The sequence below is a fragment of the Oryza sativa genome, chromosome 2 (genome assembly GCF_034140825.1).
Source record: "Oryza sativa Japonica Group chromosome 2, ASM3414082v1".
NCBI classification, from domain to species: Eukaryota; Viridiplantae; Streptophyta; class Magnoliopsida; order Poales; family Poaceae; genus Oryza; species Oryza sativa.
In genome coordinates, this window is record NC_089036.1 from 33,549,554 (window position 1) to 33,567,469 (window position 17,916).

At 40.4% G+C, this 17,916-nt stretch overlaps 2 protein-coding genes and 1 pseudogene across 4 annotated transcripts; all 3 read left to right on the top strand.

Annotated features, from left to right (window-relative positions):
• Positions 1-113: 113 nt before the first annotated feature.
• Positions 114-12,627, top strand: LOC4330920 (protein SEMI-ROLLED LEAF 2-like). 3 transcript variants are annotated; one of them, XR_001542930.3, is made up of 21 exons: positions 114-249; positions 702-919; positions 1,316-1,390; positions 1,859-1,974; positions 4,340-4,454; positions 4,577-4,705; positions 6,410-6,457; positions 6,846-7,045; positions 7,137-7,333; positions 7,501-7,790; positions 7,934-8,083; positions 8,163-8,591; positions 8,689-8,838; positions 9,372-9,444; positions 9,667-9,794; positions 10,408-10,593; positions 10,682-10,819; positions 10,897-11,022; positions 11,208-11,354; positions 11,815-12,194; positions 12,315-12,627. XR_001542930.3 is itself a non-coding variant. In XM_015768070.3 (20 exons), exons 2-20 carry the CDS (start codon positions 779-781, stop codon positions 11,968-11,970), a joined length of 2,994 nt encoding a protein of 997 aa, XP_015623556.1. In that variant the 5' UTR covers positions 114-249; positions 702-778; the 3' UTR covers positions 11,971-12,627. The 3 variants fall into 3 exon arrangements, 2 of the variants coding, with proteins under 2 accessions (XP_015623556.1, XP_015623565.1); XM_015768070.3 differs by having other exon boundaries at positions 11,815-12,627; XM_015768079.3 differs by lacking the exons at positions 114-249; positions 702-919; positions 1,316-1,390; ... (1 more) ...; positions 4,340-4,454; positions 4,577-4,705 and adding an exon at positions 6,039-6,174 and having other exon boundaries at positions 11,815-12,627.
• On the top strand, positions 3,040-3,706 carry LOC136355053 (dof zinc finger protein 2-like; annotated as a pseudogene).
• A 1,021-nt stretch (positions 12,628-13,648) lies between the features above and the next one.
• LOC9266356 (polyadenylate-binding protein-interacting protein 7) lies at positions 13,649-17,755 on the top strand. The gene is made up of 6 exons (XM_015771838.3): positions 13,649-13,907; positions 14,798-15,470; positions 16,168-16,561; positions 16,643-16,713; positions 16,876-17,000; positions 17,208-17,755. Exons 2-6 carry the CDS (start codon positions 14,811-14,813, stop codon positions 17,413-17,415), a joined length of 1,458 nt encoding a protein of 485 aa, XP_015627324.1. The 5' UTR covers positions 13,649-13,907; positions 14,798-14,810; the 3' UTR covers positions 17,416-17,755.
• The last annotated feature ends 161 nt before the right edge of the window (positions 17,756-17,916 follow it).

Consider the following 17,916-nt stretch of genomic DNA (forward strand, 5'->3'; position numbering starts at 1 on the left):
TTGGGCCTCGGGCCTTTTGGCCATTATAAAAGGCTCCTCCCCGGAAAACGCTGCCCCGCCCTGCCCCCATTCCCAGATATAGAAAACCCACGCGACCGCCGCGAGCGCGAAGCAACAAAGGCGCGCGCGATAAGACGACGCGCTGAGGAGAGAGAGGAAGAGGAGGAGCGCCCTTCCCTTTCCCCTCCACCCGTTCGTCCGATCGGTCGCCCCGGATCGCGAGCCAGCTAGCCGATCGCCATCCTGCAGGTATGGTCGGATTCCTTGCGATCGCGGTGATTTTAGATTTTTCCTTTTCTTTTCTGCATGTCGCGTCGCCGCTGATCGGGGGCGGCTTTTTCTTGTTTTTGTTTTTGGGTGCGGGGGATAGAGGGATCGATTAATTCATCATCATTCATGAGCTGCTGCGTGTGGCCCAAATTGATGGCATTTTGAATTTCCTTAGCAGAGTATTAGTGCGTGTGTGTGATGCTTTTGCCTTTTGCTAAAATTGGGAGAATGCGGGGGATATGCCTCTGCCGTGTTCGGCGGAATTACCATTCGGTGTGAGCGATTGTGCTGTGGTGGTAGATTCGATCGTTTCCTTGGTAGCCGCGTGGGAGGTTTGCCTTGATTTGGTTAATTTTCAGGTGATTCGCTCCGATGCATGTGAGATGTAACTGATGCGAAAAATGTTTGGCCAATGCTCTTACGATGTTCAGAACCCGGCTTGGATTTGGAGCGATGGTGCATCGTATTCGCTTTGTGGATGAGTAATGGTGGAGCCTAAGAAATCCCGATGACGATGGGTGTGGTGTCAAGGGAGGTATTGCCTGCATGCGAGAGGCTTTGCTTCCTTTGCCCGTCATTGCGCACGAGGTCTCGGCATCCGGTCAAGCGATACAAGAAGTTGCTCTCAGAAATCTTCCCTAAGTCACAGGTGAAACCCGCTGTAGATGTTCATGGATAAATTAGGCTTTGTTCTGTATCCTACATTTGCACATTATGGATCATATTGTGTAGTTTGAGGTTTGCTTATTTCATCCTGATCGATTTGTTGGTTCCTTAGGTTCCTTCTGTATCATACTCCAACAGTAGTTGCTTATTTTAGTATCTCTCGTTGTAGTACAGATTGGTACTAATAACGCAATTACAAAAAGAAGAAAATCTATGTTCGGCAAGTTCTACTGTTGTATATCAGTATATGTGCACAGTTAAAAGTTAAAATACATCCCCATATAAACCTATCTGGGGAAGCGAGAGTAACACACCTATAAATGTTTTCTTTTTCTTTCTTTTTTTGGAAAAGGCTATAAATGTTGTCTTGTTCTTTTAGGATGAAGAACCCAATGACCGAAAGATCGGCAAATTGTGCGAATATATTTCGAGGAATCCTTTGCGTGTTCCAAAGGTGTGATTCTCTTTCTCATCTCTTTTATATATTATTTCACTGCCATGATTCATCTAATAATTTTAGAAAGTGAATTATTATCGAGTGCTTATTAATCATCAGAGGAAGCTGCAGGGCATGCCTCATTTTCTGTTCATATCTATATCCCTCCCAAAAGTCAATCAATTGTGCAACATGCTGACTTTCTTAGTTAAAACCAGTGGGTACTTTTCATACAGAACATTTGGGCATGCCTTTTTTCACATATCTAGCTTTATTCTGATGGTTTATGTTCAATCTGAAGCAAGGTATATCCTAATTTTCTTCTAGAAAAAAGATATATCCTACTTTAAATCTGTAAAAAAATCGTATTTTATAGAAAAACCAATGATGTATTATCAAAATTTAAGATTTTGGAGTTACTTCTTTCCCCTATTCATGAATTTGATCCTTTTGTCTTCATTGAAAATTGTTCTTGCACTTTGACAGATTACAGTTTATTTAGAGCAAAAATTCTACAAGGAATTGAGAGTTGAGCATTTTGGGTCAGTGAAAGTTGTCATGGCAATTTACCGAAAGGTGATATGTTCTTGTCAGGAGCAACTGTAAGTTATTTTTGCTTATAAACATAGTTACATACTTACATGTGCTCCCTTGAATATATTGCTGAAGGTTCCATAGGCAATGCGTTGGATTTCCGTAATATCCATCTCTTAACAATTTCATCATACTGCAATCTATTATATAATTAAAGGAATAGAAAAAGGAGCTTCCACGTTCGCTCTCATAGCCTAGAAATTCTCGTATTAATCGGAGAAAAAGAAAACAGAGTCCATATAGAAATACAATTTAGAAATAGCTGAAATTCGGAATTAAAAAATAAGGAATATTAGAAGAGGAGACTAGAGTCCATATAGAAATACACTTTAGAAATAGTTGAAATTCGGAATTAAAAAATAAGGAATATTAGAAGAGGAGTATAGAGTCCATATAGAAATACAATTAGGGAATAATAGAAATTCTGAATTAAAAATAAGGAATATTAGAAGTAGAGTATAGAGTCCACATAGAAATACAATTAGGAAATAACCAAAATTCGGAATTAAAAATAAGAAATATTATAAGTAGAGTATAGAGTCCATATAGAAATACAATTAAGAAAAAAAATAGAAATTTGGAATTAAAAAATAAGGAATATTAGAAGTAGAGTATAGAGTTCATATTGGAATTTAAAACCAACTAAAATTCGGAATAAAAAGGAGCCTCCACGTTCACTCTCATGGCCTAGAAATTCTCACATTAATAAGAGAAAAAGAAAAAGCAGAGTCCATATAGAAATACAATTTAGAAATAGCTGAAATTTAGAATTAAAAAATAAGGAATATTAGAAGAGGAGACTAGAGTAGTTATTACACATTAGTAGTTTTGAAAAGTTATTGCAAAATTTAAAAGAGTAAAGTACACGGCCGGTCCTTAAAGTTGGAGCGATGTGTCACTTAGGTCCATAATCTAGGAAAATCGTCATTTGGGTCCGTGATCTTGTTTAAGTGAATCATTTAGGTCCAAAGCGCCTTTGACCAGGTTGACTGGCTTACGTGGCCGTCCACGGTGACAGCATATTTGCATTTTAGCCCCCCGCATCTTGGCTCTCCCATATACGATCCAACCATTCTCCCCCAAATCCTCCTCGGCTCCTCCTGTGTGATTTCTAGGGTTAGCGATTGCAACGGCGATTGGGTGGCGGTGTAGATGTGGCGGCGGCCGCGAGGACGACAACGACGATGAGGAGGGAGGCGCGTACGGCGGCAACGGTAAGGGAGAACAAGCGTTCGTCGTCCTCATGGTGTCATCAGCGGCCGCGTCGGCCTCCACCTCCGCGACGGTGTCTAGCTCGGTCCCCGTGGGGCTGGCGGCTAAGAACCTGAAGTCGATGCACAAGGGCGCGCAGGACCTCAACCTGGCGTTCCCGCATCACCACGGCCGCGCCCTGCAGTCGCCGGAGTTCACAGCGTTCCCGAGCTTGGAGAGTAGCAACATGTGCAACCCCGGAGGCAACATGGCGGTGGCGAACGGCGTTGGTGGCAGGGGCAGCGTGGGTGCGTGTTCTCGGCGATGGAGTTGCTGAGGAGCATTGGCTGCTACGTTCCTCTGCCTCAGATGGGGCCGCTAGGGATGCCGGCGGAGTATGCAGCCGTGGGGTTCCATCTCGGCGAGTTCCGCATGCCGCCACCGCCACAGCAGGAGCAACAACAAGCTCAGACCGTGCTCGGTTTCTCCAAGGACACGCACAACGCGGGTGCAGGCGACGGCTCCGGGGTGTTCGGCGGGTGCAGCTAGTGGCTCATGCATGCACGCGTGGTGGTCAGCAACTGACAACATGTGGAGATAGAGAAATGAGATAGAGACAAGGGGGAGCCAAGATGGGAGGGGGGCTAAAATGCAAACATGCTGCCACCGTGGACGGCCACGTAAGCCAATCAATCCAGTCAAAGGCGCTTTGGACCTAAATGATTCACTTAAACAAGACCGCGGACCCGAATGACGATTTTCCTAGATCATGGACCTAAGTGACACCTCGTTCTAACTTTAAGGACCGGCCGTGTACTTTGCTCAATTTAAAATTATGTTGTCATTGTAATATATTTTAATAATATAATGAGAAAACATATATGTTAATATATGAGAGAAAATATGATGATGCTAGCCGCGCAATCTGCGCGGGCCACCATGCTAGTTAAATTATAATTTTATCAATGATAATTTTGTTTGCTTTAAATACTTAATTTCTGGTGTGGCAATTATATTCTCAATTATATATATATATGTATTAGTGTTTTTTTTGGGTGAAGTCATCTATTTGGGTGGACTTTCCTCTGGCAATCAGTGGAGTTTACAAGATGTATTTGTTGCATTTCTTTTGGTTATATTAGTGTGAATAATTGCTATAATGGATGGACCGCTGTTTTGCAGGCCTCTTTTCGCCAATAGCTTGCTAAACATCGTAGAAGCCCTATTGGAACAGAACAGACAGGATGACTTGCGGACAATAGCGTGTCGAACACTTTTTTACTTTGTAAACAACCAGGTATTTTAACATTCGGGTAGGCATCAATTTACAAGGTGAAATGGTCTTGACATTTACGTGTATCTTCCGATAAAACTCTCTTTTGAGAAAATTTTGAGTTCTGTTACATCTTCTCATTACAGGTTGACAGCACATACATGTTCAATTTAGAGAGCCAAATCCCTAAACTATGTCAACTGGCCCAAGAGATGGGTGAGAAGGAGAAGATATCCATTGTTCATGCAGCTGGCCTCCAAGCCCTTTCATCCATGGTACCTCTCCTGTTATGCCTTCCTTGTGTTGCTGTAGGTTCATGTTTATCTTGTTCTCTGCACGGCGCTTTTTTTACGTTGCCAACCAAACGGATGATTTGCTGATACCATCCTGAATCTTTTCAAAATGTTTCTTTCATTCGTATATCATACTAACATTCTGGCTCGTTTTTTAAGGGAATTCAGAATTCCATTAAATAGTACTTCCATTCTAAACCATCCATTTCAACCGAATTACATGTTGGACCATATATCGTTACCAAAGTGGCAATTTGGACCGAGTCTGAAGTTCATGTTTTCACTTTGTTTTAGTTTGGGCCAGCGGTCCACCCGATAAGTGAGAAAGAAATGGAGGCGGCACTTTGGTAACCCATAACGGTTTAACAAACCGTTGGGAGTGTGATTACCGCCATCTTATAATTTAGAAAATTACATGATTACCGCGAGGTATACTATCTTTTAAAAAACTGAAAATGTTACCACACATGATAACCGCGACAACCTAAGGATATCTTCAGGGCAAGTAAAACGAAATACATATTATTGTATGATTAGTTAAGTATTAACATAATTTTTATATAATTTTTTTTAAAAAAACATATCGTTTAGCCGTTTAAAAAGCGTGTATGTGGATATATATATATATATATATATATATATATATATATATATATATATATATATATATATATATATATATATATATATATATATATATAGATAGAGAGAGAGAGAGAGAGAGAGAGAGAGAGGTGGCTTGGGAAACTGAGAAGGTTGAGCTGGGAAAAGTCGGAAAACCGACGAAAAACGAGAGTTTTCCTAAGAATACACAGCCGGCAATCTCCCCCCTTTCGTTCCCATCGCCGGCGCCACCAAGGGAGGGAGTCAGAGCTTCAGAGGGGAGGCGGTGCTTGGTATGGAAGCGGAAGTCGTGCTCAAGGGCACCTTCTCGCTGTCAGGCAACCGCCACTTGCTCGCCGATGTAGCTCGAGCACGGAGATGGAGCTCAAGTATGAGGTGACACAAGCGTAGATGAGCTCGAGCACGGGGGACCGTTGCTCCATCTGACCCAATGCCGGGATGGCGGCTCGATTTGGAAGGGAGTAGGAGCAGATGGCGGCCGGCTGGCTGATGTGGAGGAGAGCAAGAGGGGGCAAGTGCCGGAGCCTGGGTCGCCCCCAAGATCGATCTCCTCGGCGACCAAATAGCTCACCGTCCACCTCCATGCCCATTGCTTGAGAGCTTCGCCCGCCGCTAACACAGTCCCCTCGCTCGAGCTCAACCTCCGTTTTCCCACTACCCCCAAGTATGGGCGCCGCCGCTGCCTGGGATGGGAGGACACCGGCCAGAGTTTTGGTGGGAGAGAGATGGAGAGGAAGAGGCAGTCAGAACTCCAGAGTGCAACGAAATGCAATTTCATCTAATCCCAGAGTGAAAACATTGTTGAAGCGCTCCAGAATGAAACTTTGGTAACTTTGGTAACGATAGGTGCCCGATGTGTAATTTTTCTCTCATTTTATCACCTCAACAAACATTGGACCTTGCACCATGCTGCCTAGGGATGGATTTATCTATATTCCCTCTCAACATTCCTGCAAAACCCCAAAAAGAATGTTCTTTCGTTTTCTGCTCTGCTACATATTCGTCGCTTGCTATTTTTACCGCAGAATTTTCATGCCTAATACCCACTGGTATGGATTGCAGGTGTGGTTTATGGGTGAGCATTCCCATATCTCTGCAGAGCTCGACAACGTAAGTGTGGTTTTTTCCATTAAGCTGGTGGCGATAAAAGAATCATACGAATATACGATTAGTTCAGCACAACCTTTTAATTTCAAAGAACTTTTAATTTGTTACCAATTTGAGTAACAAAAACAATTTATGAACCTTTAATCGTTCCATATTATAAATTAAAATAGATTATCTGAGCAAGAAACCGAATACCTTATGGCTTGCACATGCCTTCTTTACCTCCTAGTTTATCTTCCTTCAGACCTCGTAACACAATGCTTCTACTTATGTCAATTAATCGTTAACTCTACTGAGACCACATGACCTAAGGTCCACAGTGATGTAACCAGAATTATTGCCATTCTGCCAACCTACCTCTATTCTCAGACATCATAATTTGATTGCACAGGTTGTCTCTGCAGTTCTGGAAAACTACGAGAGCCCATATGCAAATTCTGATAATGATGCTGCCATTGAGGATAGAAGGACTCAGTGGGTGAGTGAAGTTCTCAAAGCTGAAGATCATGAACCTTCCGGTATTACCATTTTGACAAGGGTTCCTTCATGGAAAGCCATTAGAGCTCCCCGCGGTGAATTAAGCCTGACAACGTAAATAAGTTTAGTCATGGAATTTTTTTATTTTCATGTTATATTAAGCTTCTCTATGTCTTATCTCTTTTAAATCATTTTCCCAACACAGTGAAGAATCAGAAAGTCCAAATTTTTGGTCAGGGATTTGTCTGCACAACCTTGCTAGAATATCCAGGGAAGCAACAACAGTCCGACGAGTTCTGGAAGCTATATTTCGTTATTTTGATAACAACAATCTGTGGTCGCCTTCTAAAGGACTTGCATTGTGTGTCCTTTTGGATATGCAAATTGTGATAGAGAAATCTGGTATTCAGTGCTTCCTGAATCTTCTATTTTTTTTCCTTTCAGATGCATTCCTCTTATTTGCTGTAATAAGTTTTATACTTCTATGGTATTTAAATAATCTACATGAGCACTATTATCTTGAATAGTTGCTTATGCTGATAAGTGATAGATACATTATTGGCTGACAGGACAGAATTCACATATATTGTTATCCATGTTAGTCAAGCATCTTGAACACAAGAATGTATTGAAGCAGACAGATAAGATTCTGGACATTATTGAGGTCACAACACGCCTTGCCGAGCACTCCAAAGCTCAATCTTCTACTGCACTAATGGCTGCAATAAGTGATATGGTCAGGCATTTGAGTAAAAACATGCAGCTCTTGGTCAGTGATGTAGGTCCTGGGGATGGCATGGTTATGAATGACAGATATGGGAAAGCTACCGATGAATGTCTTGTTCAGTTGTCTAGAAAGGTCAGTTTTCCTGTGAATATGTTTTACCAGCATAAGTGCATTGCTTTATTTCCTTTTAGCTATGCATATAGCTGCACTCTACAGATCATTTTGCACCCACCATCCATGTAGGTGCTCCTTCAATTGATCTATATACTCTTCAGGTAGGCGATGCTGGGCCTATCCTTGATGCGTTGGCTGTTGTCCTGGAGAACATTTCAAGTACTACACCTGTTGCCCGGTCCACTATTGCTGCAACATATCGTACAGCTCAAATAATTGCATCATTGCCAAATCTGTTATACCAGAGCAAAGTAAGTTGATTTACAATATTTTTATTCCTTTCTTTTATGACTCTACAAATTGTTCAACAATATATACTACACCTTGTAGGCATTTCCTGAGGCGTTATTTCATCAATTGCTTTTGGCAATGGTCTATCCAGATTGTGAGACACATTTAGGGGCACATCGGATTTTCTCTGTTGTTCTTGTTCCTTCTTCTGTCTCTCCATGCTCATTTTCAGGCTCTTCACAAACAAGCAAGATTGGTATTAAAAGGACATTGTCTAGGACTACATCTGTTTTCTCATCTTCTGCTGCTCTGTTTGGGAAATTGAAAAGAGATGTGTTTTCATTTCGTGAAAATTCACGCCTGGATGGCACTAATCTAATCCCTATCAGTGAGAATTCAGACCAGATAAACGGGAATGATCCAAAACTATTCAAATCACAGACCATTCAAAGGATGTATAGTGCAAAAGATAGTTTTGTAACATCTTCATCAGAAATAAGTAATTTGAGTGGGACAACTCAGGAAACAGTAAGTGCTAGACTCTGATTTCTTGTAGCTAACATGGTTATTTATTAACTGTGCCTCTTTCTGGTGGAAAAAAGAATGTTTATTCATTTACACGCAGGATCCAGTCACCCTCATGCTGAGTGGTCGTCAGGCTATCCTTCTGCTTTCCTCCTTGTGGACTCAGGCACTTTCACCTGAAAATGTTCCACGAAATTATGAAGCAATTTCTCATACTTATTGCTTGATGCTACTGTTTTCTGAAGACAAGGTGAGAGAACCCATTGGCCCATTCCCTCTACTTCATATCTGTATTTTGCATTATCGTCTCTATTGCCCTCTTCCTCTATGTATAGATAGACCTTGATATTAGGGATTATGTAGTATTCACGTATTGACACCATTTGCAAAGCTCGACTTAATGAGCAATCAACTTAGCACAGGAAATGACAACATAAAGACATAAACGATCACATGATATAGTACCCTCCATGGAATGTTGGGTTATAATACATTGCCACTTGTCAATCAAATAGTAATTCATGGTAATAACATCTTTTCTCTTATTTCATAAGCTTTTGAATGGTTGCCAGATTATAGATCAAGAATGACCATGTTTCAGCACTTGCACAATTAAATGTTAATATAATACATAATATAATGTAATAATCATCCATATTTTTTTCTGATGTGAATATTTAATCTGAATGTAACTTTCCATATTAAATTTTGCTGATCAATTTTTATTTGATTTATTTTTATTGCATCTCTCTGTTACTTGGCTTAATTGCCACCCTATTGCAGAAATCATGTCTTGAAGTTCTTGTTGGCAGCTTTCAGCTTGCTTTTTCATTGCAAAGCATTTCATTACAAGCAGGTACACACCAGTATTTTATTCCCATCACAGTATTGGATCTTACTTCACAAAGCAACAATTACTTTTTTGTTCATTTGTTCTCTGTAGTGATTGTTCGGCTTACTCTATGACTCTTATCATAGATTCTCCATGCCATGCTACAAGCAATAGAAGTAATGTGCTGTTATGTAATTCCTTCAGAAGTTGTATATTCATAATGCATTCGATCAACATGTTTTTCAGGTTTTTTGCCACCATCACGCAGGCGTTCACTCTTTACTATGGCAACTTCTATGCTTGTGTTTTTCTCGAAAGCTTTTGGCATTCCATCTCTCATTCCTCTAGTGAAAGATTTGTTGACTACAAGCATAGTAAGTGAAATTATGCTTGCATAGTTCATTATGATGTGCATGGTGATCTAGTGAGCATTTTTACCATCAATAGATAGCCCTTGGAGAGATTATGTCTTCGCAAACAAATTTACATAAATTTGACTAACATAAATACATAATCAAACCATACAGATAAATGTCTACTCATTCGCAAACAACAATATGTAATTTCTTAATACAAATTCTTTTGGAGAATAATTGAAATTGTTGAGTGAATGGTTAGCATACTCTCCCTCAGTTAAAAGAATGAGACACAGTTACCCATGGCACATTTGCACCTAAGTTCTTGTGTACTAAAAGATGTTTTGCAGTCAATACCAGATCAATTCTAACCACTGTGATGCCATAAAAAAATCTACTTTTGTCAGTTGCAAATTAATCTCTAGAATGTAATGTTAAATATTGAACTGAGTTTTAAGTGGAGCCTTTGATGCTTAGAATATCTTTATACAAAGATGCACAACCCTCTTGCCTATTCTCAAAACATTGATGCCGTGAATATTTTATCATTTTTTCACATGCGTGTGGTTATCCATTTTATTTTAAGATGTCATATGTTGTGTTACTATCTGATAAGCAATGTGTTTGCCAGGTTGATCCATTTCTTCGTCTAGTTGAAGACTGCAAATTGCAGGTTGTTGAGTCTTGCTTGACAGTTTACGGTTCAAAAGACGACGATGATCTTGCTTTGAAATCTCTCTCAAACATCAACATCAATGATCAGTCAAAACAGGCATCAGTTTCTCTTATTCTCGATAGTTTGAAAGATTTATCGGAGGTAAATCACAAGAAGAGTCTGATGAACATTTGTCTTGATACCTTTTATTGCTGTGATTGCTAATTTCGCACTATTGGTGGTACCGCAGGCTGAATTGTCTACTATAAGAAAGCAATTGCTTGAGGAGTTCTCAGCAGATGATGCCTGTCCCCTGGGTTCTCACTCGAATGAATCTACTTCACAATCTCCTGCATATAATGCTAAGTTGCACCAAAAATCGTTGGAGGTGATCAACCTTGTTTACAAACACATGCCATCCTTTTATTCTTGTTTTCTTATATTACTGTGGTAATTATTATGCAGGTTATTCCTGTCGGCTTTATTTTTGAGGATGATACCCTAGTTGAACCAGCTAACAGCTTAGCAGAACCTCAATTGCAACAACCTTTGGACAATGGCCTTATTGATGTGAATCAGCTTCTTGAATCAGTATGTACTTATTTCCCGCTTGCTAGCTTTACTCTGCTTAAAATATGATTAATGAAATATGGAGGTACCCTTATTAATATAATCATTCAATCAATAACTATGAATATGGAATCTTACTCGATGGTAAAACTGAACATTTTCAAGATGTACTGATATATGCTAAAAAGAGGTTATAACTTCCGCAGGTTGTGGAAACATCTCGGCACGTTGGAAGACTATCAGTGTCAACAAACCTTGATTTGCCTTTTAAGGAGGTAGCAAACCGATGTGAAGCTCTTTTGATCGGAAAGCAGCAAAAGCTATCTGTCTGCATGAGCGTCCACCAAAAACAGGTTAGTGACCTTCAGAAAGATCACAGACAACTTGAGATGTCTACAGTTAAAAAGATGAAAATGGTACAGAACACTATTTGTGGAATGGGGCAGTTAGACTATGTTGAATGGTAAATCGGTGCATTTTGAAATCTCATGAAGTGAAGCAAGCAGCCAAGCACTCTTCCGTTGTAGGAGTATGTAATAAAGAAATAAGTTTTACTTTTGCGATGCTTGATATTTCAGCAGATCTAATAGGTAATTGTAATAAAGGTAAACTAAGGAAAAATATGCTTCTAGGCTTTCAATATATAACACAATCATACCTTTTTAGCTTGTTAGTTGTTATTGTGGGAACCTGAATTGCACACGATTCTCTCAAGGTCATAACATATTTGACTTTTCTTTGGTCTTTCTTCTTTTTTTGAGGTGAAAGTCTTTCTTCTCCAGTTTACACTCACAGATTCTTGGGACTTTGCAGGATGGTGAATCACCCATGGACAAGCTTGGGTCACCTCAGCAAATTTCTCCAACGGCTGGGTTTGTATCAACGAACGACGAGCAATGTCACTCTGATTTCTGTAAGCTGCCGGTCCTGAGTCCCTACGATAAATTCCTTGCGGGCTCTGGCTGCTAAGATGAATGTTACTTGGGGAATCGAAGAACACAGCCCGGCAAAAAGAATCGAAGAACACATTGTTGGCCCAATGTCTATCGACTAACAAAGAAAGGATACCTCAAAACCTTGGATATTCGGTGGTTTCTTGATTCATGCCTTCATGTATCCTTGTTATGCAAGATAAGATAATTGTTTGTATCTGGGCTCCCCGTTTTGTGTCACGTGTTGATTCGTACATGGCAGTAAGTTCATCTGCTCAATCGGGCAACCCTTCTTACTCATGAGAAGGAATATCAATTTTGGTGATTCTGTGGAAGGAATGAAATACTGTCAGCTCCAACAATGGCCTTCTTCGTCTGCAGGGTACAGCCTATGCATTCGCTGTTGTTGACACAAGACACTGTACAGGCTACAACGCGCAGCCAGCCATGGGGAATGCAGCAGAACGAGCCCAAATATTGATTTTGTTGTTGTTATTGTTGATAGGGTTTTTTTAGAAACAAATCATAATAATTGAGGTTTTATATTACGGATTCTTCAATACTTAAGGTTTTGTGAAACTTACTAGATTTAAGAAGTTACGGCAATTTCAAACAAAGCCTAAGTGGTTGTACACTTTTATGTCTAAATTGACTTTACTAAATTTCAGTAGTGCCAAATTTTGGCATTGTCCAATACTGTTTACGTCACAAAATATGACTATCCAGTACTGGATGTGACACATTCTAATACTACGAATCGAGACAGAAGTCATAGTATTAACATGTGTTTCATCTAGTACTCTCTATTTCATATTATAAGTCGTTTGATTTTTTTTCTTAGTCAAAGTTCTTTACGTATGACTACTAAGTTTATAGAAAAAATTAGCAACATTTATAACACCAAATTAGTTTTATTAAATTTAATATTAAATATATGTTGATAATATGTTTGTTTTGTATTGAAAATATTAGTATATTTTTCTATAAATGTGATCAAACCTAAAGAAAATTTTTTTCTTTAATGAAGAAAAAATCAAACGACTTGTAATATGAAACGGATAAAATACTAGATAACAACATTTTCGGATAGAGGAAGAATTTGATAAGGCTATGATGTGCAAGCTATTACCTTTATAAGTTTTTATGAGAAGAAGATTCTAAAATTACCAAATCTTAAGAGTCAACTTTTGACAATATTTAGATGGTTACATTTGCTAAATTTTAGCTTTAAAATGAACAGCCCCCTAAAATCAGGCGTTGGACAGGATAACATCGTGAGAAAGTTTGTTTCGTTTTCCGCGCACATGTTTCCCGAACTATTAAACAACGTGTGTTTTGCAAAAAAAAATTCTATATAAAATTTGCTTTAAAAATTTATAAATAATTTATAGTCAATTAATCATGCGCTGATGACTCACCTCGTTTTGCGTATTTTCCTCTCTTCTCAAACTCACCCCTAGGCCGTGTTTAGTTCACCCCCAACTACCTCTAACTTTCAACTTTCCATCACATCACATCATCACATCCAAAACTTTTATACACACGTAAACTTTCAACTTTTCCCAAACTTATAACTTTTTCAGGAACTAAACACAGCCCTATTACTAGAGGGCGCGTGTCAGCCAGATCAGCACTGCGACCGGAAACCAATCCTGACGCGCCACCCCGGCGAGCAGGTAGAGGTACACAGGGCGCTCCCGCGAGTCCGCCACCGCAACCACCTCGCCTCGCCCAGACGCTGACGACTTCACTCCACTCCACGCCCTCCTTCCCCCGATACTGCTCTCTTCCATTCCTTCCAAGGAATCCTCCCCACCATCTTCATCTCCACTCCCTCTCCTCTCTACTCCTCTACGCGGTCGAGCAATCAACCCGCCGCCGCCGCCGGAGGGGCCGCTCTCCGTCGAGGGCTCGCCATCTTATATATGGGCCGGCCGCCTCCGGCTGCGCTCCAGCTGATCGGCCGCCGGAAAGGTGCGGCGGGGTTTCGTTTCGCTCCCATTTGGATCATGCCACGCGGGCTCAGGGGCTCCTCCTCGTGTTCCTCCTAGATCTGGCTTGGAATCCATGGCGGTGCCCCGTTCGGCTGGGCTGGGTGCGGTGGGTGGGTGGTTGTGCGTCGTTCCCGTGCGGAAGGCCTCCTTTCTGTTTCCGCTTTAGAGCTGTGGGCATGAATAACTGTGCACTCTTTGCCTTTGTGCACACCTACCTTGACAAAATTCCTTTATGTTTTCCATCCACTTGCGAATTTGCGAAGAATTATATGCTTCTGTTAAAAACAATACTACTAGACTGAATTGGAGTACATTCTTGGGCGAAGTTTTCTAGGGGTGGTGTGAGAGTGGATGCTTTGGTTGTTTCACTTGCTACCGTGGTGGTAACGCTAACTAAATTCGTGGCTTTTGGGAGAGACGTTGTTTGGTTTATGAGCTGTGAGAATGGGGAAGCAGGCTGCTTGCTACATTTATGGTTGCAACTTTTTTTAGTAGTAGCATTTTTAGAATGGGAAAATCTCTGACCGTTTAAGGTTAGTTATATTAGCGAAAGTGGATTGCTTGTAGCTTTGTAATTTCTGGACATTGTCTACCTGTATTCTTGTTATCTAGTTGTGATGACCTATTTTTGTCTTCTTTCCTTTTTATTCTTCCCATGCTGCCAAATAGTCTATATCACTGTGTAGTGCATATTCTTGGTTCGCTGTTGGAATGTTTTTTCTTCAGTTAAATTTTAGTATTCCTAGAATAGGAAATGGCTGTTGCCAATTGCCACTATGTTCCAGCATTTACTTACTGCTGGAACTGTTTTCCATGGCTTGGATAAATTATCATCTGGATATATTACCTTGTACTGGTGACATTGCACAGAATCTGCAAGAAGATGAGTTCACATGGATTTTCTACAAAAGGCGGAGATGCAGGGTCAAAATTACCAAGTACAGTTACCACCCTAAATCCAAATGCAGCAGAATTTGTCCCTTCAACTTTTAGGTCGCCTTTTGGAAGTAGAACAGTTGCGGATGTAAGTAAACCAGATTTTAGGGGGCTCTCTGGTAAAACGAACCTTGGTAGGTCGGAATCATCAAAATCTAATAACTCGGATGATGAAACACACCAGTTTTGGCATAGACAGCTTCCTGATGATATTATTCCAGACTTCAGTGATATGGAAAAAGTTGAACAGCAACATGGAGAATTGTCATTTTCTGGATTGTCATTGAATGCACCCCCTTTCTTTGGCACAGCAGCCAGCAACTTGTCGAGAGAGCATCATGGGTTATTGTCTCAAGCAGGCAAGAATCTTGACCTGGGGCACAATGATTTGTATTATGATGAGAATTCAGGTTCAAACAGTGGGAAGCAAAATCATGCAGATAACCTATGTTATACTAATGGGAAGCTTGACCTCCTTTATGATCATGACCCACTTGAGTATTTAGCATCCCAGTTTCCTGGTTTTTCTGTGGAGAGCCTTGCTGAGTTGTACTGTGCTAATGGTTGCGACTTCGACCTTACTGTTGAAATTCTCACTCAGTTAGAGGTGATCTCCTAATCTAGTCCTTATAATTAAATATTAATATAAGGAAAATAAATCTGTAAAATATTCTTGTCTTGATAGCCAGTTGTGCACCCATCATTCGCAACATTGTGGTGTCCCGTATTAATTGCTTTGCTGGGATGCAGAGTTGGGTATTATAATGTAGTGTTCTATTACTTTGCTTTGACTGGTGCTAACAACTTGGACATCTTCACTAAGTGAGAATAATGACCAAAACTAGTATAATGTTCACTCAACTTCCGTTTGCTCATCTATTAGCTGCTGCATTAGGCTGTCAGTACAAAGCACAAACTGTATGTATGAATAATTCGTGCTATACTGCTATGCATTAGTATTAGAGCTTTGTGTTGCTATCTTATTGTTTTAGCCTCTTTTGACCTGTAGGCAGATCGTTTTGTTTTAAAGTTATTCTTTTTTCAAGTAAAAATTTTAAAACTTCTGCTTGGTACTTATAGATGGGACATTACATTTTCTGTGTAACAGTACAAAGTTGACCCTTAAAGCTAGAGCATATCTATATTTAACTGTACATATTTTTTGTCTTACATTTTTTAAAACCTTTTAGTGCATGTTGTGTTCTGGAGATTTTGTGGCATATATATGTAGGCTGGGATTTTCCCATTCTCTTAAAAAAAATGCAGTACTTGCACGCAAATCCGACCTTTTCTTTTGATTGCAGATGCAAGTTGATGCTAGCTCCTGTCAGAATCTGAATCTGGCCCCAAATACACCAAACATTGGCACAGGAAACTTCCCTGTACTACCTGGAACAGAAGACCTTAATTGTTTGTTTGAAGGCAATGTAGGTGCCCATGGAATTACAAACAGACACAACTCTTCAACAATGTCTAGGACTGGAGATTTTGTTTCAGCTATTCAAAGACTTGCATTGCAGGATGCTGGCCACATGAAGTTTAAAAATGAAAGTCCCAAGTATGCTAATGGTCTTTTGAGTATTGTTGCGCGGAAACAGTATGGCTGTGATACAAGGTCTTCCTTAGGAAACAAGTTCCTTAAGGCCAGTAGTAATGTTCACTCAGCCCCAGTCAGTCTAAAGACTGGTGATGCCATGGGTAATATTCTCATCCAGACATTTTGATTTCCGACCATGCTCCAGTTATGGATTGATAGCCTGCATTTATGCTACTGTCCAGCAAGCATGTGCTCAGAATCAAGGGGGGAAGCTGGTGATTTTGCCCGCATACGCAATACATGTTTTGAACAAGTAAGCACTCTTAAATTGCATGTTCATCTTGCACAATGTATTCATGGCATCATTTTGTTTACTTGCTTTGAGTTTTCTTGTGTTGACTACCTCCATTTATTGATCACTGTCCTTTGATCTAGTGGAATGTTTATTTTGGATGATTGGAATATTTTCTGGCAGGCCACGCAAGCTTATATGATGGGAAACAAAGCGTTAGCAAAGGAACTGAGCATGAAGGGACAGTTGTACAACCTGCAAATGAAGGCAGCTCATGAGACAGCTAGGGAAGCTATTTATCAGCAAAGGTGGATTAACTCCCTGATAACCAATTGACATGACCTTAACCTTTCATAAATAAAAGTATTTTTCAACCTGCCAACTTACTGACCACTAACAAAATACCAGGACCTGGACTGCACATTGTATTCATCTTTTCTCCTCTTGCATACAAGTATCTTTTCGCACTCTAAAGGCGCATCTAGTTTTTTTTAGCTTCCCCTGCTTCGTTGCAGGAACCCATTTTCATCTGAACAAGGCCAGGACCGTCTGATCGACTTGCATGGGCTTCAGGTGAGCGAAGCCATCCAGGTTGTGAAGGCTGAGCTTGCCCTCCTGATGGGTGCTACAAGGTCAGCTGGAGAAGGCACAGATCATGATCTGCATTGGAACAGGACACCACACCAAGGGCTCTCGCGAGGCAAGGTTGCCGGACGCCCTTGAACATTTCCTCCTGGATGAAGGCCTCCATCACACGCAGCCATAGCCTGGTCTGCTCCATGTTAACCTGTGCTAACATCGTCTTCTAGGTAAACAATCTGGGAGAAGAAAAGGAGGTTAGGGGGAAAAAAGAAGGTGAGCCCTAACCTGACAATGTAAAATATATCTATCTATACCTGTATGCACAATGCACGTATACTAATTAGCTACTCCAAGGGCCAGAGAAGAACGGCACGAAACATCATGTATGTTGTATTGTTTCTCGTTGTACATGTCGTATGTACATATCAGGTATAACTTGTTTTTAGTTAATTAACGTGGAGACTTACGGTAGTCCTCTCAACCAATGTTTATGTTCTTATTGGAATTGCCACATGTGTTGCGCATGAATTTGGGGTGGAGGTAAACTCATGATTTTCCCTTTTTCTCTGGTTAAGGTGATTATTTTTTGATGTTGAAATGGAGGTATTATATATAGGGATTGAGACTAAACTGAAATTATCT

Coding starts and splice junctions, on each gene's coding strand:
- LOC9266356 (XM_015771838.3), top strand. CDS start 14,811: ATGAGTTCACATGGATTTTCTACAAAAGGCGGAGATGCAGGGTCAAAA. Junction 15,471..16,167: donor AAATTCTCACTCAGTTAGAG/GTGATCTCCTAA, acceptor TTTTGATTGCAG/ATGCAAGTTGATGCTAGCTC. Junction 17,001..17,207: donor GAAGCTATTTATCAGCAAAG/GTGGATTAACTC, acceptor GCTTCGTTGCAG/GAACCCATTTTCATCTGAAC.
- LOC4330920 (XM_015768070.3), top strand. CDS start 779: ATGACGATGGGTGTGGTGTCAAGGGAGGTATTGCCTGCATGCGAGAGG. Junction 1,975..4,339: donor TGTTCTTGTCAGGAGCAACT/GTAAGTTATTTT, acceptor GCTGTTTTGCAG/GCCTCTTTTCGCCAATAGCT. Junction 7,334..7,500: donor AATTGTGATAGAGAAATCTG/GTATTCAGTGCT, acceptor ATTGGCTGACAG/GACAGAATTCACATATATTG.